Genomic DNA, 23,937 nt, shown 5'->3' with positions numbered 1-23,937 from the left:
CTCTCTGTTGATCAGTCATTTGTCTGGTCAGTTGTGTCTCCACTCCACATGTGGTCATGTCTGGGTCATTTGCTTGTCTCCAGTTCTGCTGAGTCTCCTGTGGTGCCCAGGACACTCATGGCGTGGAACTCCTGGACCACGAGGTAACTGGGCTGACTCCCTGGCCAGCAGCAGAGCTATGGGCCAAGAGCTCCCCTTGGAGTCTATTTAAGATGCTTGTCAGCCCCCCAGGTGGGAAGGGTAGAGAGCACTTGGTGGTAGGCGCTCTGAGGCCAGCTCTGCAGGAGGTGAGTGCTGGCCATATAGACAGACAGGCAGGGCTGGGGGCATGCAGTGCCTCTGGAGCTGGGAGACACCAAGTCTGGACAGCACCCTGGATGCCCAGCAGCGCCCAGCAGCGCCCAGCAACCCAGCTGGAGCCCAGCTGTCTGTCCTTGGAGCCTGGGTCTCCTGCGTGCTGGGTTGCCTATTCTCACAGCCCAGGTGCAACAGGGCACTCAGGGTGGAGCTTGGGGGTTTGGATTCAGAGTGACTAGAACAAAAAAGAACCCACTTGCTGCCTTGGGAACATTGACTATTTCCTATAATTCCCAGAATGGTGGCCTCCTTTCCCAGAGCCTCCTCCCTCCTGCACACCCAAGCAGCCAGGCTGTGCAGTGGCCTGATCCCTGCATTCCTCTGTCAGTCATGTGAGGCCAGAATAGCTCCTTCTCTAAATAGGGTGACAGACAGGCATCCTGGTGACACTGTGGGTATCTCAGTATGGCTTGACTCACATATGTGGAAGTGCAGGACATTTCCTGGGGCGTGTCTGGTGGGTGGGGCTTGGCCATGGGCAATGGTGCTGGCTGTGGCTCCCGCCCACTCCCGGGAGGCCCCCAGCCCCCAACACACTGGACAGTTTTGCCTCCTTCCCAGCAGGGATGAAGGCGTGTGAGCTGGGCGGTGCCATGGGTGGGATCTCAGGTCCCTCATGGGCACTGGGTCCAGAAGTCCAGCATGTCCGGAAGTGCTGAGGGGTTCCAGCCCTGCCTGGGGCTGAACGCGAGCTTTGTGGGCTTAGTCACTTCTGTCCCTGTGACAGCCTTCACCAGACAAGAGTGATACAGAGTGCCAGAGACAGATAGACGACGGTAACAGTCACAAAATAGAATTCCATTAAAAAAAACAAAACAAAACAAAAAACAGACAGACAAACGGACAGACAGAACACTGGAAAAGGCAAAATCATCGTGATGGAAGCAGCCCGGGGTTGAGGTAGAGGAGGGTTGGGCTGCAGACCAGGAGGGAGCACTTGGGGACAAGGTCTTGCCCTGGGGGGTTTGTGCATCTGTGCCTCTGTTCAGACAGAGCTGGATTTCCTCCGAAATGAATTTTTACTCTCTATATGTTAAAATGACTTTTTAAAATAAACAAGTAACACAGCCTTTTAAGTAGGTAAGACAGCCCCATTTTGTGGAAGGTTGCAAGGGAGGCACAGAGAAGCAAAGTCACCTGTGTACAGTCAAACAGGATTTTGGTGGGGCTTGGCCTTCCGGCTCCAGCCTGTCTGGAGAGCTGCATCTGAGAACCCGAAGCTGCAGTGCTGTGAGCCAGGGCTGTGCTAGGCTCGTGGGCCTAGCCCTGGAGTCTACTGTGCTTCTTGGGTAGGTCAGCCCAGGGGTCAGGCCTAGGTGAAGATTCTCTCTGGGCAGTGATAACATGGGGGACAAAGGAGGAAGCTCCTGCCCATTGCATCTGTGTTTGGAATTAAAGATCAGAATTCTCCGTATGAGGGCTAGGGATGTGGCTCAAGCGGTAGCATGCTCGTCTGGCGTGCGTGCAACCCGGGTTCGATCCTCAGCACCACATACCAACAAAGATGTTGTGTCCGCCGAGAACTAAAAAATAAATATTAAAAAAAAAAAAAGAATTCTCCGTATGAGCATGTATCCTCCTAGGTTTAAAATTTTGGCTGTTGGAACTGAGGGCAGTGGTGCACACCTGTAATCCCAGTGATTGGCGAGGTCGAGGCAGGAGGATCCCAAGTTTGAGACCAGCTTCAGCAACTTAGCAAGGCCCTAAGCATCTTAATGAGACTCTGGCTCAAAATTTGTAAAAAGCCTGTGGAGATACAGTTCAGTGGTAGTGTGTCCCTAGGTCCCCTCCCCATTCCCCCCAGTGCCCCAAATTAAAATAAAAACTGGCTCATCTGCACTAAAAGCAAATAATAAAACTGTACTTGGAGAGCCAAATACAGCAACCCAAAATACAAAACCCGGCCCCTGGGCTGGCAACTGGTTTCGTGGCTGGGCTCAGTGAGTCACGATTCCTGCACTGCCATGTGGGGGGGGGGAGTGGCTCCCGCCCACCGGCTCGCTGCCCTCACTTTCTGTCTTGGGCCTCTGCTCTCTTCCTTCAGACAGAAGCCGAGTCACGCTGGCTTGTTTCAGGCCCCCTTTTGTGATTTAATGGCAGCGATAAATCACACACCCTGAAACCTGAAATCTGCCAAGAACACGATGCTGGATTCTTGTCTCCTTCTAGAGCCCCTCGTGCAGAGGTGAAGGGCCAGCAGGCCAGTGCTCCTTGTGGTGGCCGCAGTGTGCCCAGGTGCTCTGTTGAAGGTGCTGACGGAGCAGTGGAGAGCTGTCTGGCCTGGAGCATTGCTGCTGTCATTCTGCTGTCACTGACAGAGGCCACCTTTGTCACTGTGCAGGGCAGTCTCTTGGAAGCCAGCCATTCCTTAAGAGCATGGTGTGAGCCTGACCTGGGCTGCCCAGATGTTCTCCCATTTCCTCACAGCGAATGGGCTGGGAAGCCCTCTGCTAGGTTTTGGTTGAGAGGGACTTCTGCCAGGTTCTCTTGTTATTAAACTGTTTCCTTGAAGGAGCCGCCATGTTGTAGCTCCTGGAAGTCCATTCATCATAGTTTGCCAATAGCTTTAAACAAAGGCGATCTGTTTATTTTTAAGCTATTTATCCAGACACCTTATTTATTGGCTCTGGGTTGTTGTCCATTTTTTTGGTTATTGAAAACAGCTACAGTGAATATTGATTTTTGGCCATGGGGGACAGTGTTCGTAGGGTAAACTCCTAGAGGTGGAGTGGAGGTCAGAGGCACTTTGCAGTTGACATTTTGAGAGAGATTGCCAAGTTGATCTCTAAAGAGGTTGTTCTCATTTGTGCTCCCTGCAGAAATGTGGCTTTTCTCTAGCATGGATATTTTTTTTTTTACACTTTAAATTCTTATTTTGTGAGATGGCTTGAGAAAAACTGGAATACAGGTTTCCTGCGGGATTAGGCATTTCTCATTATTTATTGGTTTATTGCTTCCCTGTCGGGCTTCCAGCTTAATAAACACGTAGCAAGCTCTAATCACAAGTGAAGAAAAATGGAGGTACCTGACAAAACACAACACACTAGAGACACTTGTTCAAATATTTTCTCCAAAAAAACGACTGTCCATTTCACTTATTTTGATTTGGGGTTCCATTCAAAATGTATATATATATATATATATATATATATATAAAATCTTAGCAACTAAATGAAGACTGGGTTCCATTAAAAAAAAAAAGCAAAGAAGCCTGCAGTGTATGTCTTCACTGATTTTTTAACATGGATTCAAGGTTTAATTCTACTTGTATACACAGCATCTTTATTTTCATCTACCACATTTAGAGATCACATGGTATGCACATTTACACTTTAAGGTCTAAATAGAGTATGTCTATCTCATAACAAGATCTTGAAAACTCATAAATCACAGCCCACTTAGTTCATGATTATGAGGATGCATGCAATCATCTTCAAAACCGTTGCCATCCACACTCAGAACAATTCACCTGGCATCTTGTAGAGACCTCACCTTCCTCCCTTGGCATCTGCCTTCAGGTGAATGAAGAGGCAACCCAGAGGCCAGCGCTGAGCACCAAATGGTCAGTGTCGCCCCCCATCATCTCGGCTGGGATCCCGTCACCAACACCTACTCAACCCCTAAGTTGGCACCCACAAGAGCCTTCCCTACACCCTGCCTCAGCCACAGGATATCACAGTGAAGCGCTTAGAAATGCAAGACATGTTGTGGAGTACGATGCCCAAGAGGAAGACCAAGACACAGGCCACCAAGATGACATGCACACACCCAACCAGGTGGAGCTTTTCACCACGCCCCGCCTGTCCTGCTCCTCGGCCACCTCCTCCTGCGGAGCCCCGCCTTGCAGCGACTGCTGTTCCACAGGGATGGTCACCACTGTGACGGACTTCTGCTGGCTCCCGGGGAGCAGGCGGCAGCCCATGTCTCCAGGCAGCAGTGTGCGCTCCTTGGAGATGGGCAAGGGCAGCATGTAGCACCCATTGCTAGGAAGTTTGATGAAGACCCGTGTGTGCTCGGAGGTGTGCGGAATGGCTATGACGGCCAGGACCTCGGGGTCATTGGGCAGCTGCGACACAAAGAAGCCAGGGGGCAGCTTGGTGATGCCAGGGCACCAGGGGCACCTCACGTCCTTCTGGCTCGTCCTCATCTGCTGGAGGCACACCAGGTGTGTTTGCAATCCAGCAGCTTGGGCCTCCGCTGGGGGCTGTAGTAGTTGAAGCAGATCTGACATTCCAGCAGCGAATCCTGGGACAGTGTCTCCATGGCGGACCCTGAGCAGCAGGGGCAGCGCCAAGACCAAGGGCAAGGAGCCGGTACTCGGAGGCCTCCACTCTGCCTTTCCAGTGCCGCCGAGGGAGCTCACAGGCATCTAGCATGCGTGGGCGTGTTCATTTCTGGAGATTCTACTTTGTGACTCCTTTGCTCCTACCAGTGGCCCATCTTCATTGGACTGACTCCTTCTCTGCACAAAGGTCCGATCCCCAGGAGGAAACCTTTCTCCGCAGCTCTCTGGCGGTCGCTACACCGGCGGCGGCAGAATCGCTGGGTGGTCCAGCGCGCCCGCCCTACTCAGCCAGACGCGAGCCGGGAGCCAGCAGCCGACCGCTCCTCCCCCGGCCGGCTACAGGGCGGCATGGGCACCGCGGCAGCGGCGCCTGCGGCCCAGCTCTCCGCCTGGCCCTTCGGGCAGCTCTCCACCTGCCCGGCCGCCCTCCGTTTCCCCAGTCGGACACCGCCGCCAGGCGCTCGGCACCTAGCGGGATGGGTATTTTTTTTTTTTTTTTTTTAATCCTGGGCTTCCATTTATAGGCTGAGCTGTCCGCATATCAACTGAAAAGTTGAAAATCATAGCAGGACAGTGAATTCTGAAGATGGTCCCGATACTTCTCCCACGGGGGTGGGAGAAGTCCTGATAAGCTACCACAAGCCAGAGGAACAGGGAAGCTGTTCCTTCTCCCTGTGGAGGAGAGAGAGCCCCAAATGCTGCTGATTACAAAATACTAAAGCTCCCAAGGTCCCAGGGCCTGAGCCCAGCCCCCCCCCCCACTTGGTGATTTCTTTCTTTCTTTTTTTTTTTTTTTTGGAACTGGGGATTGACCCCAGGAGCATTCAACCACTCAGCCACATCCCCAGCCCTTTTTTTATATTTTATTTAGAGACAGGGCCTTACCGAGTTGCTGAGGCTGACTTTGAACACTCGAGCTTCCTGCCTCAGTCTCATGAGTTACTGGAATTACAGGTGTGTGACACCATGCCTGGCTGGTGGTTTATTTTTTTTTTTCTTCCTTTTTTTTTTTTAGTTGCTGACGGACCCATTATCTTTATTTTATTTTATGTTTTAAATTTTTTCTATGTGGTGCTGAGGCTTGAACCCAGGGCCTCACATGTGCTGAGTAAGTGCTCTGTACCGCAGTCTGGCTGGGCACAAAATCATGAGCCACTCAAGCAGGAACAAACTTTATTTCCAAAACTCCCCAGAATGCCATGCAAGCGGCCTTCTCCCGGGACACACCACACCAATAGAAAATCCCTCCTCTGGAAATCCATCCTACCACACTTCCCCAACCAATGGGAACTCTCCGGGAGTCAGAGCTCCAAAGTAGCAGGCCAAGGCGGACAGCAGGGGTCTAATATCCAATTGAATACACATTTTAACATAACCATTATCTCAATGGCTTGCTGGTGTCACCTTTTAACCAAAAATGCCATGTGTCATTCCTACTCAGCTATGGCTCTCAGCAGCTCTGCTCCTGTGCTTCAGTCGCAGCCCCTCCTGCCTCAGATTCCCTACTAATTGTGTTTTTAAAAGAGAATTAATTAGGGCTGGGGTGTAAGTCAGTGGTAGAGCATTTGCCTACTATGCATGAGCCCCTGGATTTCATTCCTAGGAGGGGGGGGAGGGGGGGAGGGGGGAAAGAGGGGGGAGGGGGGAGGGGCAGGGAGGGGGAGGGGGAGGGGGAGGGGGCAGGGAGGGGGGAGGGGGCAGGGAGGGGGGAGGGGGCAGGGAGGGGGGAGGGGGGAGGGGCAGGGAGGGGGAGGGGGGAGGGGGGGATTCAACAACAGTAACAAGAGTGTCTCCCTCAAGCGGCTCCCTCAAGCCTACCGTGTTAGACAGGACACATCTGTGGACCGGTTGGGCCTTTCCAGTTTAGTCTGTGGGTGTAGAAACTAGCATCAGAGTTGTGAACTAGTCTTCAGGGCAGGGGGACAAGTGTCTTGGGAGGGACATGGTCACTGCTGCCTTCTCCATGTCGATGTTAGTTCTGCTGCCTGGAGAAGCCGCCAATGGTGACTAGATTGTTTGTGTTTATCTTTCAGATGATGAATGCCATAAAAGGAAAAATGAAAGAAATTTACAATAATCTTTCCAAGAACACTACTGGAAGCACAATCGCTGAGGTTAGAGGTGACAGGACTCCTTACTTGCTCTGGACCTTAGAGGCTGCTATAAGTGTGGCATGGTGCATGAGTTGCCCTGGCCGCCCATGCCTGCCTCCATCGCTGCTGCCCCTGCTGTCTGAGGTGTGGGTGAGCTACTCCCTCCCCGATGCCCAGCCAGCAGCTGTGCCACTTGGCCTGGTGTGATAAATAGCCCCGTCTGAGCCAGATTAGTCCGTGGGTGAGACGGGAGACCCGTCCTTCTGCTTCATGTCGAATCAGCGCCGTAGTCTTTCCATAGGCCTGGGCCTCTCTGCAGTAGTGATCTAAGCATATGCATACAGAAATTCTCAGGTGGCCCAGAGAAGCCTCAGACTTCTGGTGAAGCATAAACTGTTCCTTGGGAAAGCATCTTTCTAGTACAGTTTGCAGAATTCCCTCTCTGGCTGATAGACCTGGGGAATGCGCTGCTGGCTGTGTGGCCGGGACATCATGGGCCAGGTGCTCACAAGTCACCAGGTGAAGTGCAGGTGGCAGGGTTTCTGGAGTTCTGAGAGGTGAGGAAGAGGTGGGGGTTCCATGCACATCCTCTGACAGGGTTCTTTGCTTTGCTCAGACCTGGCAGTTTCTGAAGAAAAACTGTGTGAATATAACGGGTCAGGAGGAATGGATTTAAGAATTCATTTTAAGAACCCGCCTGTGATTGAAGGTGAGCGGGTTCATACTGTCTCACCCTGAAGCCCTGGTCAGATTTGGGCCACGCACTTGTTTTTCCATTTTGGGGGTGATATCCAGCTCCCTCCCCTGCCCACTAGACATGAGATTTTGGCACTGAAATGAGGTTCTTCACCCTTGGAGGGTAAATCAGAAGTTTTCAACCTCAGCCCCTGTGACATTTGTGCTGGGGACTATCCTTAGCAGCACCACTGGCCTCTACCCACTAGATGTAAGTAGTAATCCTCAGTTGTGACAACCAAAGTGACTCCACATTGTCATTGTCATGTGTGACCAAGCTGCTTGATAATTAAAACCCTCAGATCAATTCAGTCCAAGCTTACTTTTCCCTTTAAATCAATATGGTCCAAATTTGGGTTATCCTCCTTCCCCCAAGATACCCTTTCATTTCAAAGACGTTGGGCTTTGGGATTTCAGATGAATAATCATGGATTCCACCTGGATGTTTTATTAGGTGAAAAGTCACAGCTACCTTTATTTAATTTTCTTAGACAAAAATGCAAACTTTTTTATTATTTTTGGGGTGCTGGGGATTGAACCCAGTGGTGCTCTGACACTGAGCTTCACCCCAGCCCTTTCTGTTTATTTTGAGACAGGGTCTTGCTTAGTTGTCAAGGCTGGCCTTGAACTTGCCATCCTCCTGCCTCAGCTTCCTGAGCCTCTGGGATCACAGGTTGTGCCACTGTGCCCGCCTCTATCCAGACTTTTGATGTATTGTTTAGGGGACTTGGTTCTTCACTCTAAGTGGCTTTTTCTAGTGCCAGGACTTTCCATGGTAGTTGGTACTTACTGCTGGTTTTCAGAGCCAGCATTTCTTGTGAATTTGGGTCAACCTGGGACTCCAATCCCTGGACAGGTGCTGGGGGAAGGTCAGCACCCAGCCTGGCTGCCTGAGTCAGCCCCGTGGCACCTGGGACCCTTCTGGTCAGGAGAGGATGAGCTCTTGGGGCCTGCTGGGGAGCAGCTGGACCTGCTCAGGGCCTCGTCAGAACCTGCTTTTCTTGTTTCAGATCCGCAGGATGAGGATCGAGATCAAGAAGCTGCAATGGCTGCACCAGCAGGAGCTCTCCAAGATGAAGCACAACCTGGATATTTCCTGGCTGCAGGGCCTGCACCGGGCAAAACTGGGGGGAAACATGCACCTCTGAAGTTGGACCCAGAAGTGGACAGAGTCAACGCTGGGCCCGTGGGACACCATTTGTGTGTGCTTGAATGGGGTGGGCACACGGAACCCTGGGGAGGCTCACCCGGAGAGGTCACTGGTGGAAACCCTGCTTTTCTTTGAGGCTACCAATGACGTTCACTGACTTACAGTGGTTCACCTTCCAACTCCTCCATAACTTGCTGGTGCCTCAGTCTCTTCACTTGAAATCTGGATACATAATACAAACCCTCCACATAGGGTTTCTTTAGGAATTACATTAGCTAGTGCATAGAAAAATGATTAAATCCGAAGAGATGTCTCCTGAGAAGGGTCTGTGGGGTACCCAGAGGAGATGGGGACCACGTGGTACATGGCCAAAAAGATTTTCACACAAGCCAGACAGAGGCAGAGACAGGGTGATTCAGGACGGGCGAACACAGGCTGCCCAAGAGTGGGAGCAGCTGTGGCCTGGGCTGGGGCTGATATTTACAGAGGGGCTGTGTCTGAGCTGGGCAGGAGGTGGAGCCTGGGTGGGGCTACACAGTTTCCCCCAGGTTTTCCTGGGTTTGCATATTTTTTTTATTTCACAGGGGCATGGGCCAGGGTTTGCAATTGTGCTTTCTGAATCTCAATGGCTTGTGGTGTCTCTTTTAAGAGTCTGCATTCCTCTCTATCCTGAATCCCTGTGTCAGTTGGGAGGCTGGGAGGGTCAGATCTGCCACCATGTGGTGATTTTTTTTTGTCCCCATCCCTTATTGGAGTACTAGAGATTAAACTCAACCACTGAGCCACAGCCACGTCCTTTTATTTTATTTTTTAATTTTTGATACAGGGTCTTTTTAAATTTATGAGGGCTTTGCTACATTCTGGAGGCTAACCTCAAACTTGGATCCTCCTGTCTCAGCCTCCCCAGTCTCTGGGATCACAGGCCTGCACCCCAGCTCCCCACTGTATTTGTGTTCCTTATAAGGGATTAATTTTTCTGAATTTTTTTTAAATTTCAGAGAGAGTATTTCAGGAATTGAAGAATGATTTATTTTCCTTTATTTCTACCCAGGTCACTTGCAAATGATTTGCAAGTGGTCTTATTTTCTGAAGTAACTGGTCTTGACTGCCTGATGTAAACCTAGAGAACTCTCATTACTGGGTGACCTGACACTTGTCCTTAGCACGGTGATCAGCCCCAGAGTTCCTCTGAAGCCTTGGATCTAGGGCCACAAGACACACCCCTGAGTCCCAGGCCCTGCTTTACCCCATTTACCCCTCTGAGAGAGGAGAGAATGGTAGTCCTTAGCCCTCAGAATTATTAGAAGGGTTCCACAAATTAATTAAGTGCTTCAAGCCACACCTGCAGATAGTAGAAGCTGTGTAAGTGTTTGATAGGGAAACAAAGTATATGCTAATGTTTACTTGAAGGGTTTGTTTGAGGAATTCCTGTGACGTCTTGTGGGGTTGAGAATCACCATTGGTCTCCTCTTGTCTCCATACTGAGAACCTCACGGACACTGTCACGTGTGGCTCTGTAGGCCCGAATGGCGGATTCCCTGTTTACAGATGACGTTTGGACTCAGGCTGTGTTATGGGCCCAGAGACACACAGCTGGTGGGGGCCTTTCCAAGTCGGGGTTTACACCCCTGCCTGTCTGAGTGTGGGGGTGCAGCCACCTTGTGATCAGCCGGAGTCAGTGATGCAGCCTGCGCCCGGGCCCCTCTCCCAGAGCTGACCATGGCTGAGATGCGGCAGAGTCTGGAGTGAAAGTGGGACTGGCTCATTGCCAAGGTGAAGAAGTAGCTGGAGCTGGAGAAGCAGAAGGTGGTGGATGAGACCAAGAAGAAGCAGTGGTGTGCCCACTGCAAGAAGGAGGCCATCTTCTACTGCTGCTGGAAAACCAGCTACTTCGACTACCCCTGCCAGCAGGCCCACTGGCCCGAGCACATGAAGTCCTGCACCCAGTCAAGTAGCGCACACCCCGGGCAGCAGGGCTGGGGCCTGGGCTCCCGGGGACACCGTGCTGAGGGCAGCTGGCTGATTAGTGTGGATTTTGAGAGCAAGCATGAGCGTGGCGCACAGACTGAGCTGATCATGGGTGCCTGGCTGCCGAGTAGTGTGCAGGGCTTTTGATCTTCTCTTAGGGCGGGGATGGTCCTCGGCATCCGCGGGGCACAGGGCAGCCCCAAGAAAGCGGGCTGGCCCCCATGTCAGCAGTACTCTGGTCGATCCTGTTTTGGGGGAGAGAATAGACCTACAGCTCTAAATATTGGGGATTCTTATGTGGAGGCCCAGGTGTAGGTGCGCGGCCTATGTTGATGAGGCCACAGCAGCAGCTGTGATCCCCTCCCCAGCTGGAGTAATCCGGCTTCAGCCGAGAGCCCACAGCAGAAAGGACTGCCTCATTGGGGTTTATCAATAACACTGCAAAAGTTAATATTTAGAGCTAGCGTTTGTGGCAAAGAACTCTAGCTTTGTGGGGTTGGAATTGAGTCTTGGGCTGGGGTGTGGCTTTTGGTAGAGCACCCTGGGTGCCATCCAGAGCACTTCCCCTACCCCCAAAAGTCTCCATTTAAAAGAATTCACTGAAAATATTATACAAAAAACACAAGGTTGTATGTCTGTAGCAAAATTTGCAGAGCTGGCGTGTGAATGATTCAAACTTGAGAAACGGCAGTCCAAGGCTGACAGACATGGGAAGGGCCCTAGTGAATATTTGAGGCTTTGTAGCCAGAATCCGGCTGTGTGCCAACAAGATGTCATTCATAAGAACCGGTTGCCGACTCACTTTCTGTAGCCGTCCACGGGAGGTGTCTTCTCGCAGTCTTTAGACTCCTGCTGCCATGGCATGGCACGGCACTCCGCTGGTGTCTAGAGTGTGTGAGGTGCCCCGTGCAGGCCCTGCAGCTTGGTCACACTGCCCTGTGGCTCTTTGAGTGTGGTGAAGCCTGGTTTATATGAGTCCAACGCCCACTTTTCCCACCGTCTCCAGAAGCTCTGTGCTCTCTGACGGGTCTTTCCCATCTGCCTCAGACAAAAACAAGTGTCCAGAGCTGTGGTGGACCTAAGCCTCTAAGTCACGGCGGGCTCTTGTGGAAGGTGTCATTAGCTCCGAGAATATGCTTTCCCTTCCAGAATGACCTATTGAATCTCTGAGTATTAGAAAGCCAAGATGCTGTCACAGAACCCAACTCGAGACCTCTGGGTGCCTGGCCTCCCTGGGTCTGCACTTGGACCCTGGGTGGGGCCTGGCCACTGGCACCATGGGGTGCGGAGTGGGTTCCACTCGGGGCCTGAAACCATTGGGCTTGGCTTCCCATGGCTTCCCTCTCTCCTGTTTGTCCCCAGCCACTGCCCCTTAGCAGGAAGCGGACACTGAGTTGAACATAGAGACTGGGAACAAGCCCTCCCAGGGGGAATCCTTCAACACCCAGCCAACTGCCTCAGACATGACCAGCACCTCCAAAGAGAAGGAGCCATCAGCTGAGAAGAGCAAAGATAGCAGCTTGGTGAGGACCTCCCTGTGCCTTGGCTAGTGCCACCCACCCTTTGTGTCAAGGACCCTTGCCCTTGTGTGTCCCACCCACCAAAGTCCTATGCTGTCTGGGTTTGTCTGGAACAGTCAAAAGACCGGGGTCGAGGGCATGTCTGCGGGCTCTTTCTCACAAGTGAGCCCTGTGGACAGGCTAGAAGGCTGAGTTGGCCTCTGCAGGACCTGGAAGCTGCTCTCAGGACCCTCCCAGTTTAGTGCACCACATCCAGGAGAACTCTGTGATGGGGAGGATCCCATCCACTGTGGCTGCCAATAGCCACTGTGGCTGTGGAGTACTCAGGATGGTGAATGAGACCAAGCATCAGATTTTTAAATTTGACCTTAGTTCACTTAGATTCAAGTAGCCACATCTGGCTGGTGCTACCATATTGGACCATGAAGGTCACAAGCGCTCATCTTCTGTTGGGCTGTACATGTGACATCGATCTTAGAGGGCACACGGATCATCTTTTATGTTTGTAGTCATTGTGGACTTTGGACGCCATCATCAAATTATCAGTCAAGACCCTGGTCTCAGGGTTGGTACTGCCTCACAGGAGTCTTCCAAAGTGAATGGATCCATTTCTCTTTCAGTGGTGCAGCAGACTGTGCAGGTGTTGGGTTGGTCACGCAGTGGGTGCAGGCCACAGGGAAGGTTCTCAAGCACAGACTGGAGTGCTAGGGAGGGGCCACCCCCGTGCTGGAGGAGTCTGGGAACCAGAGCACAGGTGTGTGCACATCTGTCCGACATGGCCCCGCGAACCACGCCAGGTGGAGGGCACCGAGATGCCCTGGGGGAATGGTGAGTACTCCCAGGACTCCCTGGGTTTTCCTGGGGGGCTCTGTTGGCCCCAGTGCTCTGAGTCCATCTTTCTTTGTATTTCTAGACCCTCGACCTTTCTGGCTCCAGAGAGATGCCCTCCTCCATTCTCTTAGGCTCCAACCAAGGCTCTGGTATGTCGCCCCCTGGTGGGCTAATGGCGCTTTCATTTCATGCTGGCAGGTTGGGGGCCATCTTGTCAGGGAGCCCAGGGTTTAGGGCAGTGGTTTTCAAGCTGTTAGGGATCTTTGGGGTGTCTTAGCTGGGCGGGCTTGTGGGGTGAGGGTGTGGCTGGGCGAGGCAGTTTCCCCACACTTCTCTGCACTGGTCAGGATTTACCTGTGTTTTTGTTTAGCGGGGCCCACGTGACACTATTTGGACACAGGGTCCTGCACTGGGAAATGCCAGGGTAAGCAAAGCCCCGTAAAGTCAGCTCCTGAGGGTCCTTAGGCCTTCAGAGAGGTAAAGACAGTGTGGAGGTGGGCGGTGTTTCTGGACCATCCTTTCCTCTGGCAGGCTGTTTGGGGTCTTTTCTGAGATGTGAGGATTTATTTCCTGGGGTTCAGGCGGCCCTTCTCTCTCAGGCCCATTGTTTCCCCCCCCCCTTTTTCCCTAAACCAGTTCTGGCCACTGCAGGAGGGTTCAGACCAGCCCTTGCTTGTTGAGGACCGTCTTGCTGAATACAGGGTTCTTGCCTATAACCTTTCCTCCAGGGTCTTTTTCCCTGCTGGTTCTCTTCAGTTGGAGACCAAAAACTTAATGTCACTTGGAACACCGAGTGCTTAGAGGAAGCAGTGTCTGTGGTCAGGTGGGGTAGGTTCCTCAGAGGCCAGGCCTGGAAGGGCCAGTGGGAACTGGTTGGTGGAGATGGTGGAGTGGCAGGAGTGAGTCTAGGGAGGATGTGAACTTGGCCTTGGATTTGATTAAAGTGCCTGTCAAAAAAGCACCACCCTAGGGCTGGGATTGTGGCTCAGTGGTAGAGTGCTTGCCTGGCATGTGTGAGGCCCTAGGTTCGAATCTCAGCACTGCTTATAAATAAAATAAAGGCCCATCAACAACTAAAATATATTTTTTAAAAAAAGCACTGCCCTTCATGCTTCCCTTGTAGTCCCCAGATGGAACCTACAGTCATGGCACAGCATAGCACTAAGATGCCATGGCATCTCAGTTTGTTTCAGAACAAAGCCAAAGCAACTTCAGGTCTAGTGGTGTGGTAGACCTAGAACGTCGCCCTGCAGTTTTCCTTTCATGATGGTAATTTGAAGGAGTTGCAATGATAAAAGCTTCTTTTGGAATCGAAGTTGAAAAAAAATGAGCTTTAAACAGGAACTGAGCAGCCTGTGAGGGGACTGTGGGTGTGTCAGAGTGAGGAGGCGGCATGAGGAGGGCCAGGCTGGACAGTGCTGCTGCCCACAGCCGGTGCGGTTCAGAGGTTCTGCAGCTGCAAGGTGCTGGATGGAGGCGGCCCGGGAAGACTCCTGATGCTATGAGTGTGGGATCTGCCAGAATAAGGATTGCATGTGGCACGATGGCCAGGAGAGAGTGGTCAGGGCTGGAGGGACTTTTTGTAGGTGGCCAGAGAGTAAATGATTCATTGCAGGCTCCGTGGTCTCTGTCCATTTGCTTCACTCAGCTGTGGTAGCAGGAAAGCAGGCTTAAGATGACACAGAACTAAATGTGGGAGTGTGTGTGTAGGTGTGTCAGTGGGAGTGTGCACTAATGAGTTTGGAAGTGCAGAAGCAGGTGTTGGGCTGTGTGGGGCCTGAAGCATCATGGTATCTGGGGAAGTGAAAGTAAGGTCACTTGGGAGCCTATGGCTGCTGCAGGTGGGGGACCTGAGCCAAGCAGGTAAAGCCCCTTCTCTGGCATTTCGAGGGTGGCAGAGGAGTGTTCATTGGTGCTTCCTGAAGGACAGAAGGCATTTGCACTCCTGGTCATGCCCAGTGCCTGGGGGATAAGTCACTATGTCCTCCAAGGCCCAGAGAAGCCAACTCAGAAGCCCAAGTCACTTGGAGAGTGTTTGCCAAGCCAGGACGTAGGTGACCCCAGACCTGAGCTTCACCCACAGGACTCAGACCAAAGCACTGCTGTTGGAAGTCAGAACTGGTTGTGTCATGGCGTGTGCAGCTCAGTCACAGAGGCTGTAGACGTGGCCCTGATCTTAGTGTACACCTCCTCCTACTCCCCCGCTCCTTCCTCCTGTGTGGCCTGTGTGACCTACGTGGCCTGGTATCCAAGCCCAGACCTGGACTTCAGTCTGCCTCACAGGCCCCGGGCACTCCAGGCTTCCTGATTTCTTAGCATGGCAGTGTGACTCCTCACCTGCACCCGAGCCTTGGCGCAGCTGGAGGAAGTTCCCCAGGACCACAGATCTATCCCATGGCTCGTTTAATCTTGATATCGGAAGCACAGTTCCTCATCTGCCTCATCCTTCCTTCAAACCCCTTTCACCATCCCCCATTCTGCCCTGCAGAGGTGACCTCGTTCCCTGCTCCATCTCAGACTCCACCTATCCTTCCCGCTGCCCTCCCTGTGACATGGGTGACATGCTCTGCCTTTCCCTCCTGGCCACCTTCAGCGTCTGACGGCTTCTTGCTTCCTGTCCTTTGACATAGCCAGATTCTCTGCTCAGCTGCCTCCTTCCCTAGGTGTTTAATACACTTCTCTTTCTCTCCGTGCTCCCTCCTCCACCTCCCATGTTGCCAATGGAATGTTGTACCCTGAAGGCTGTGTCTTATATCTGCAATGTTCACACTGGTGGCCACTAACTACCTGTGGGTTTGGAACCCTCAAGCTGTGACTAGGAGTGGAGTTTCATATTTTATTTTAGTTGACTTAACAGTAGCTCTGCCAGGTGAAATGATCTACACAGTTGTTAATAATACCCAGCCTACATAATCCAGAGATGGAAGTTTAAGTCATTCCCACAGGAGTAAAAGAACCTCTTCCCCAAGGAACAGTAGGCTTATTATTGGGACGTAGTTCATCTACATTAAAAGGACTTATGATAAGTCCTGGGGTAATTGATACTAATTATGTAGGTAAAATAAAAATTATAGATAGTTCTCCAAGAGGTATATCAGTAATTTCACCTGGAGATAGAATAGCACAGTTGTTAATAATACCCAGCCTACATAAAAAATTCTCTAGTCATAGTGTAAAAAGAGGTTCCAGGGGATCAGGCTCCACAGGTGTAGATTGGCTATGCTCTCTTTAAATTAGAATCTCGCCCTATGCTAAAACTAAATATTCAATGTCATGAGTTTAATGGGCTACTGGACACAGGTGTTGACCTTAGCATCATATCTCGTCAAGAATGGCCAAAACATTGGCCATTACAACAAGCCACTCAAACGCTTCGAGGCCTAGGAGTGGCGACTAATCCCCATAGAAGTGCTATGGTATTAGATTCGAAGGATGCTGAAGGATGTGAAGGAACTATACAGCCATATGTATTGGATCACCTTCCTATAAATTTATGGGGAAGAAATGTACTAGATCAACTTGGTTTGATGTTAACAAATAACATCAATCCTAATGCACCCACTACTAGGGCTAGACAAGGTTGTAGGAAAGAAAAAAGATTAGGAGAACAAGAACAAGGTATAGCAGCACCAATTCAAATAGATCAAGGAACAGACAGACATGGGTTGGATTTTCAGAAAGGGCCACTGAGACAATCAAAATTACTTGGAAATCAGAAAGACCAGTGTGGGTTCCTCAGTGGCCCCTGACTAAAGAAAAGCCCATGATCTGGTCAAACAATTAGCGGAAGGACATATACAACCTTCCGTATCTCCCCATAATACTCCCATTTTTGTTATCAAAAAGAAATCTGGTAAATGGAGATTATTGCAAGATTTAAGAGCCATTAATAATGAGATGGTTATTATGGGACCTGCTCAATCTGGGATTCCTCAATTGTCTGCTTTACCAAAAACATGGCATGTTTTAGCTATAGATATTAAAGATTGTTTTTTTTTTTCCAATTCCAATTCATCCCGAGGATAGTCCACGTTTTGCATTTACTATCCCTGCATTAAATCATGAAGGTCCTGATCAGAGATATGAATGGAAAGTACTCCCTCAAGGGATGGCTAACAGTCCAACTATGTGTCAAATCTATGTTAATAAAGCAATCCAGCCACTTAGAAATCAAAATCCTGAACTACTAATATTTCACTATATGGATGATGTATTATTAGCACATACAGATAAAAACATATTGCTGGAATGTTATGCCACACTTACAAACTTATTAAAAAATTATGATCTAGAGATAGGAATAGATAAAGTACAATTAAATTTTCCAATTATTTAGGAGTTCTATTATCGTCAACCATGGTCCATCCACCTAAAATTCAAATATGAGTAGATCAACTCAAATCACTTAACGACTTTCAAAAGTTATAGGGAGACATAAATTGGATAAGGCCTTATCTAGGCATACCAACAGGAGAGTTGGGACTTTTATTTTGATATTCTAAAAGGTCCATCAGATACAAATTCACCCTGAATGTTAACTCCTAAAGCTAGAAAGGCATTAAAATTTATTGAAACATATATGGAAAATATGCATCTAGATAGAATTGATATAAGTTTACCTTTATTATTTATTTTACTACCAACAAAAAAATATTCCTACAGGAGTATTTTGGCAAGAAGGTCCATTATTGTGGATACATTAATCTTATTCTCCTAACACTATTCTTACTAGGTATCCTGAGGCTGTAGGACAATTAATACTCAAAGGAATAAGAGCAACAAAGGGAGTATTTGGAATTTCTCCCAATAAAATTATTACTCCATATTCTATGGATCAAAATGATGAGTTAGCTAATGAGTTAAATACTTAGGCAATAATCATGTGTAAATCTAATGTTTCATTTGATAATCATTTACCATCTAATCCTTTGTTGTCTTTTGGTCTAAGCATCCTGTAGTTTTTCCTAAAATGACAAGAAAAACACCTATCATGAATGCTCCAAATATATTCACTGATGGGTCTAATAATGGTACAGCAGAAGTAGTTACCCCTGATCAAACTTTTACATTTTTAGTGCCCAAACAATCATCTCAAAAGGTAGAGCTTAATGCAGTTTTACAAGCTTTTGTGATGTTCAAAGATTCTGTATTTAATTTTTTTTCTGATAGTCAGTATATAGTTAATGCTATAATATCCCTTGAAGATGCTGGTAGGATTTCCCCTTCCTCTACTGTTTTCTCTTTGTTTTTCACTATACAAAGTCTAATCTGAGACAGAAAAGATTCATTCTTTATTGGACATATTAGGGAACATACAGGATTGCCTGAAGCCCTTAGTTTGGGCAATGATTTAGCAGATAAAACTACACATGACATACATATTTTCTCTACACTAGAAGAAGCTACAAATTTTCATAAAAGGTTTCATGTTAATGCTAATACTTTACAAAAGCGTTTTAAAATAACTAAGGAACAAGCCAGACATATAATAAAACAATGTCAAAATTGTGTGACCTTTTCCAGAAAGGGCTCTGGAAGAGCACAGAACCTGGGGCCTGAGGTAGCAAAGCGCTTGGGAGCCGAGACACGACATTCAGGAGCACCAGCAACCTGTTTGACTTCAGGGCAAAGGAATTCAGCCCTGGGGACAGAGAGCCAACCGTGGAAGGGATGTTGGCATGAGGTAGCTTGGCTTGTTTCAAGGCATCCAGAGACAGGCCTTGGCTTCCGGCCTTCTGGCTGAGCAGAACCACAGTGGCAGACACCTGCTTGGACACATGGCTGCCCAGGGTCTTCAGGGCATCCGTCCCACTGAAGTGCAGGGCGTGCGCCGCCCACATGTTCACCTGCAAGCGGATCTGCTCAGTGAGTTGCAGCTGCTGGAACAGCAGGCACAGGATCTGCTCCAGGACCCACTGGATGCCATGGGCACTGGGCAATGGGGTGGGCTGGGCATCGGCGCTGCTGGTTCACGGCCACCTTGGTGCCCTGGAGTGCCTGCAGAGTCATGTTAGTGTTGGCCACTTTGCCTTTGGGTAAATAGCTTCTGTCCTGGGGCGAGGGCGGCAGGGCGGCCTTTGCCTTCAAGTACCTTACAGGCTCCGTGCCCGGCTTCTTCTTGGCACTGCCACTGCTCCCCTGGTGACCATCCTTACTGCTTGGGCTGACTAGTGGGTGGTTCAGCACCGCTCTGGAGAAGTCCTCTGAAGGCACTGGTCCCTCGCTGTCGTTCATGATGAGGACAGGTGAAATCTTAGTGCAATCTTTCTTATGTGCCAAGAACTCTGAGAGGCTGAAGAACTCAGCACAGCATTTCTCACAGATATGAGTGTCCTCTTGGCGGAGCTGCTTCGCAGTGGCTTTTTCCCCACCTGCTTCATCGCCACTGCCTGTGTGGTTCATTGAAGCACCTGTGACAAGAGAGAAAAAGCTAAGAACTCAACCCAAGGAAAGGACATGGTGACACCTCGGAAAGAACCATGATTTCAATGACAGGCACTCCTCATGTGTTCCCACAGGAGAAGGCTGGACTCAGAAACAGATGCACCCAAAAGGTGGGAATGAACAAAGCTGTGAGCTGAATTATGCTCCCCCAAAAGACATGGCCAGCGTCAGCTCAGTGGTAGAGCATGTTCCTCATCCATGTGAGGCCTTGGGTTCCAAACTCAGCACGGGGGTGGGGGGGGGTGGGGGGGGTGGGGGGGTGGGGGGGTGGGGGGGGCAAATTAAAAAAAAAAAAAGATGGTCGTACTTCCCCATGTGGCACACCCCCCCCCAAGAACCTGTGCATGTGACCTGATCAGATAAGGTCTTTGCAAATGTAACTAGATTGGGCCTAGGCTTTATCCAAGGCTGGTACTGTTATTTAAGAAAGGGAGATTTGAGATGTACCAGATGTGTCTCCCTCAGATCCTCTAGAAGGAATCAAATCTGCTATCACCTACATTTGCACCCTCCTGGCCTCCATACCTGTGAGACAATATATTTTAGTTCATTTAAGTGATCCAGTCTAAGGCAGTTGGTTAATGGCAACCCTAGAAAGCAAATATAACTTATCCAAACAATCCACATCCCAATCGCTGCACCTCTCTCAAGAGTCAGCTTGCAGAGGCAAACAGATGGGTTATGCTGTCTAAGAGAAGGACATTGATCCTGCTCAGATCATGGCTGCTGACTTCCTTCTTCAGCCCATAGTAATTAAAGGCAGCCAATGACTCATTCATCCAATGCACCCAGCACCAGCTTTCCAGGGGCAACAAAAGCTTAAAGGTGCCAACAATTCAGATGGTAACACCAAATTCATTTGAAATACAAAGTACAGCAACTTGGGTGAATTGAGATAGGAAGGACAAGAAGAATGTTCCCAGAACAGCTTCACATGTGGGAAACACACGGAAAAAGACTGCAATGGCCAAGCAAGACATGAACATAGAAAGACTTCATTTACTTTTTCAGATTACGACAAACCCATTGCAGTGTCTTAACATTTAGGAATTTAAAAGGAAAACAAAGCCATTATAGAAAGTGAGAAGTATAGAAGTAGGGGAAAGGAATGGTGGACCCCCCACCACATACACAGACCAACAACTTCTGCTATAATTCTATTTTTCTGAAATGAAATACACGATCCCTGATCCAAGATCCTTTAGCTGTTTTTTTCAACTTATGACAGTGTGACAGCAACACAGGCTTAGTACTTGGAATTCTACATTTTGACCTTTGCTTGGGAATCCTCTCTTGTGATGCTGGAAATCCACAGAATCACCAGCAGCAAATGAGATCTTCAGCACCACAGCGTGGTTAGGCAGGGGTGCTCAGTTAGTTAGGCATATTAACTGCATTCTCTGCTCACGATAACTTCCACTTATTCTGGGTTTATCGGGATGTAATCCCACTCTAAGTCAAGGAACATCTGTGTACAAAAGCTAATTCCTATTTTGAGTCTTATCTTCTTAAAAATGACTGACCCGAAAATTTTTTGGGCAAGTGGATCCTATCCAGATTAGGGTTAGTATTAACGTACACATTCTGATTCCCTTTTGAGGACTGTGATGTACCCAGAGGCTTGGGTCCTAGGAATCTAAAGCCTAGTGCGCAGTCTCTGCCCAGCCCCCTGCCACCCTATCAGGTAGGCTAGGCCCTTCCCTAAGAAGGCTCTGGAGCTTGGAGTCTCAGACTGGAGAGAGACACATCTTGAAGGCATATTTGCTAAGGAGTAAGAGGACTTCATTAGGAACAATGGCTGGGTATGCTTAAATTAACCTGGAAAGAAAAAAGCAGAGTTCAGAGGAATTACACAGCAACTCCTTCTTCCATCCCTCTGCCCCACCCCTACCCCCAATTGTAAGAATGTTATCTCTCCGCATCTAGTTATCCAATAAGTTGGAAGAATACAGTAAACCCAGCAGGGGTCTTAGATTCAATCACAGTCAAATGGATAGAGAATACTCCAGGTATTGTGCAGGAAGAAAGTTAATCTGCTAGAGGCCAATCAAATTCTGGAGACGCCAAAACACTTAAAAATTAAAACCTGTGTATCTTGAGGGAAGCATTATGATTCGGGCTTATCTTCTTTCTCATTCCTATATTAGAAGAATGACTATGTGCAGATTATCTAAGGCCCACAACATCTCCTACCCACCCCTACCACCCAGATAAGGACTTACCAAAAAAAAAAGAAAATTAGATCCCCAAGTGTTGAGCCAATGGCAAGGGCCCTGTTAACCAGTTTAATTTTAAAACATGTAGATGGCAAATTAGACCCCACATTAAATTTCTACTTAATTAAAAATTTTAAAAAGTTTCAAGGAGCCTTGGATCAATGTCCAGGGAGGCTCTATGAAAAAGGAAGAGTAAGAAGATCAAAAAAGACTGCTAAGATGTGTGATCTATCTGGCCATGGGGTTAGAGATGTGCCTCATTTTGAAATTTGAAAACTCCAGAGGGCAAGGGGCTTTGTTCCCTCCTGAGGATCCCTCCCTGAACAAAGCCTGACAAGAGTGTGAAAAAAAAATTTTTAATGGCATGACTAGTGATGCAGTTCTTATCTGGATTTAGAGGCCTTTAAACATATCTAGAATTTTTATTTTTAAATAATCCAAAGTATAATAGGTTAAAAGTGCCAAGAAAGGGATCTAATTTCTTGAATTCTTCCCCCTATCACTTTGTCCAGGGCAGTAAGCCTCAAAGGAACCAAGTGCCAACATCATTTTCAACTTGCTTCCCTATAACCTCTTCATCTAAATCCTGGAAGGGCATATTAAAAAAATTGAAAGGGTGATTACAAAACCCAACCAGCTTCAAACACTAGACATGTCTTTTTCATCTGGGAAACAAGGAAGATAACCCCATCCCACTACCAACTGCTCAAAGACCACCACAAATGCAACCCCTTGGATTTAGGGCAAGGCTGAATAAAACCAAGCAGGCCAGGCACCGTGGGCAAAGTCATCCCAACCTGAAGCCACAACTGGTTGTGAGAACTAAAGATCATGTACCTGAGGTCCAGAGTGGGTCGACCACAGAGCAGGCTATTTTCTCTGCAGAATTATTTCAGTGAGCAGCACAACACCATCCTGACACAATAGTAAACCTAAAAACATTTTCTTTTTAACAAAATTATTGTTCACATTCCTAACACATTTCTACAACGCAAATAATCTAACTATCATCTTATCACTGTTGTACTAAGGAACCCAAAAACTCAGGGGGAAAAATAAATTTTGCCTCCTGTTCACACTACTGAAGCTCATGCAACCAGACAGGAACACATCCCCTGCTCTAATGCCTTAAAATAACACCACCAATGAGTTCCCTAGCACCCACCAACACTTCACATTTCAAAAGAGGAAAAGCTAACCATCTCCAGCCTCCCAAAATTGTTCCCGGCCCCTACCTACAAGGAAACTCACTATCTGAAGGAGCCACACAAGTGTAACTGACGTGAATCCAAGAGTGTAGGGTCTGGTTCTTACAGTTGAGGAACGAATTTAACAATGCAATTTATTTTTAATAAATAAAAAGGGATTGTGGGCAAATTGCAGTCCCCTCTTCTTTTGGGGAGGGGAACTCAGATGAATTGGCCTGAAACCTCACTAAAGCCAGTGTAGGTAATTTTAGGAAGTTACTTGAAACTTGGGAATCTTACAACCATCTTAGATGGTTGTAATCCAGCTTAGCACAAAGGGCATTTGAAACTCTTTTGAGAAAATGCTAATTTTCCCTAAGTAGTGTAAGCTCCCTCCCTGACCACCTGCAGATTTTTTGACCTGCTAATTATTACCCTGACTTCATTTTCCTCCCCACCCCAACTGCATTCTCAAAGAGCATGGCAAAATAAAGCCAGCAGGGTTGCTGTGCATCCGCTGCCCTGGTTCCCTGGGGCCAGCACCCCTCTGGTTACCGCAGTTATTTTTAGGAAGTCGAAAATCAAAGATGTCTGGAGGTCAGACCTAGAAAAGTTAGGGCGATTACGGGCAGGCGGCATAGCCTCAGGGAAAAGGCGAAAACCAACAGAAGAAAAAAGAAAAAAAAAACGTGAAAGGAGAAATAGAGTTTTCTTCTCCACCAACTCTCAGGGCGCTCCAGCCCCCTCCACAGCGCGGGTGGCCAGCACCCCAACCCCTGTGGGTGGACAGAGGTCGCGCCCCCTCCCTCACTTGGCCTGGGAGGGGCGTGAGCAACAGATCGCCCTCCTCCAGGGGGGTCTTTCATGGGTGCACCCCTCCTCCACCCTCCTACAAAATCCCCCAAGGGGTGGTGGACAGGGAGGAGAGCCTTGGGGTCTTGCTTTTAAAACCGGCGCCAAAGAGAGAGGGGGAACCCAAGTTACCGCGGGCGGGGGGGCGCGGGGGGCGGGGAGTTTACTAGTGAGTGAAACCAATTAAGTTAGAAGCTGAGGACTAGGAGAGGAAACCCTTTTAGGAGTGAGGGAGAGAGCAGAGAGTGGGGGTCAATTTTACAGTAATAGGGGAAAGAGCTGGGGGTGAAACATACAAG

General features: G+C 49.0%; 1 protein-coding gene, 1 long non-coding RNA gene and 1 pseudogene across 2 annotated transcripts; 1 reads left to right on the top strand and 2 right to left on the bottom strand.

Annotated features, from left to right (window-relative positions):
* Window positions 1-3,655: 3,655 nt before the first annotated feature.
* LOC101975679 (E3 ubiquitin-protein ligase RNF152) lies at window positions 3,656-4,952 on the bottom strand. Its single transcript, XM_078015381.1, has one exon. The coding sequence runs from the start codon at window positions 4,724-4,726 to the stop codon at window positions 4,031-4,033; it is 696 nt and encodes a 231-aa protein (XP_077871507.1). The 5' UTR covers window positions 4,727-4,952; the 3' UTR covers window positions 3,656-4,030.
* Window positions 4,953-7,345: 2,393 nt separating this feature from the next.
* On the top strand, window positions 7,346-12,920 carry LOC144364969 (uncharacterized). Its single transcript, XR_013423185.1, has 3 exons — window positions 7,346-7,444; window positions 8,481-12,111; window positions 12,729-12,920. It is a non-coding gene; the product is annotated as an uncharacterized LOC144364969 (long non-coding RNA).
* Window positions 12,921-18,099: 5,179 nt separating this feature from the next.
* On the bottom strand, window positions 18,100-19,543 carry LOC101973513 (sal-like protein 4 pseudogene; annotated as a pseudogene).
* Between the last annotated feature and the right edge of the window lie 4,394 nt (window positions 19,544-23,937).

The sequence above is a fragment of the Ictidomys tridecemlineatus genome, chromosome 1 (genome assembly GCF_052094955.1).
Source record: "Ictidomys tridecemlineatus isolate mIctTri1 chromosome 1, mIctTri1.hap1, whole genome shotgun sequence".
NCBI lineage: Eukaryota > Metazoa > Chordata > Mammalia > Rodentia > Sciuridae > Ictidomys > Ictidomys tridecemlineatus.
The sequence above is the reverse complement of the archived record's forward strand: the minus strand, read 5'-3'. Positions and strand labels throughout refer to the sequence as shown.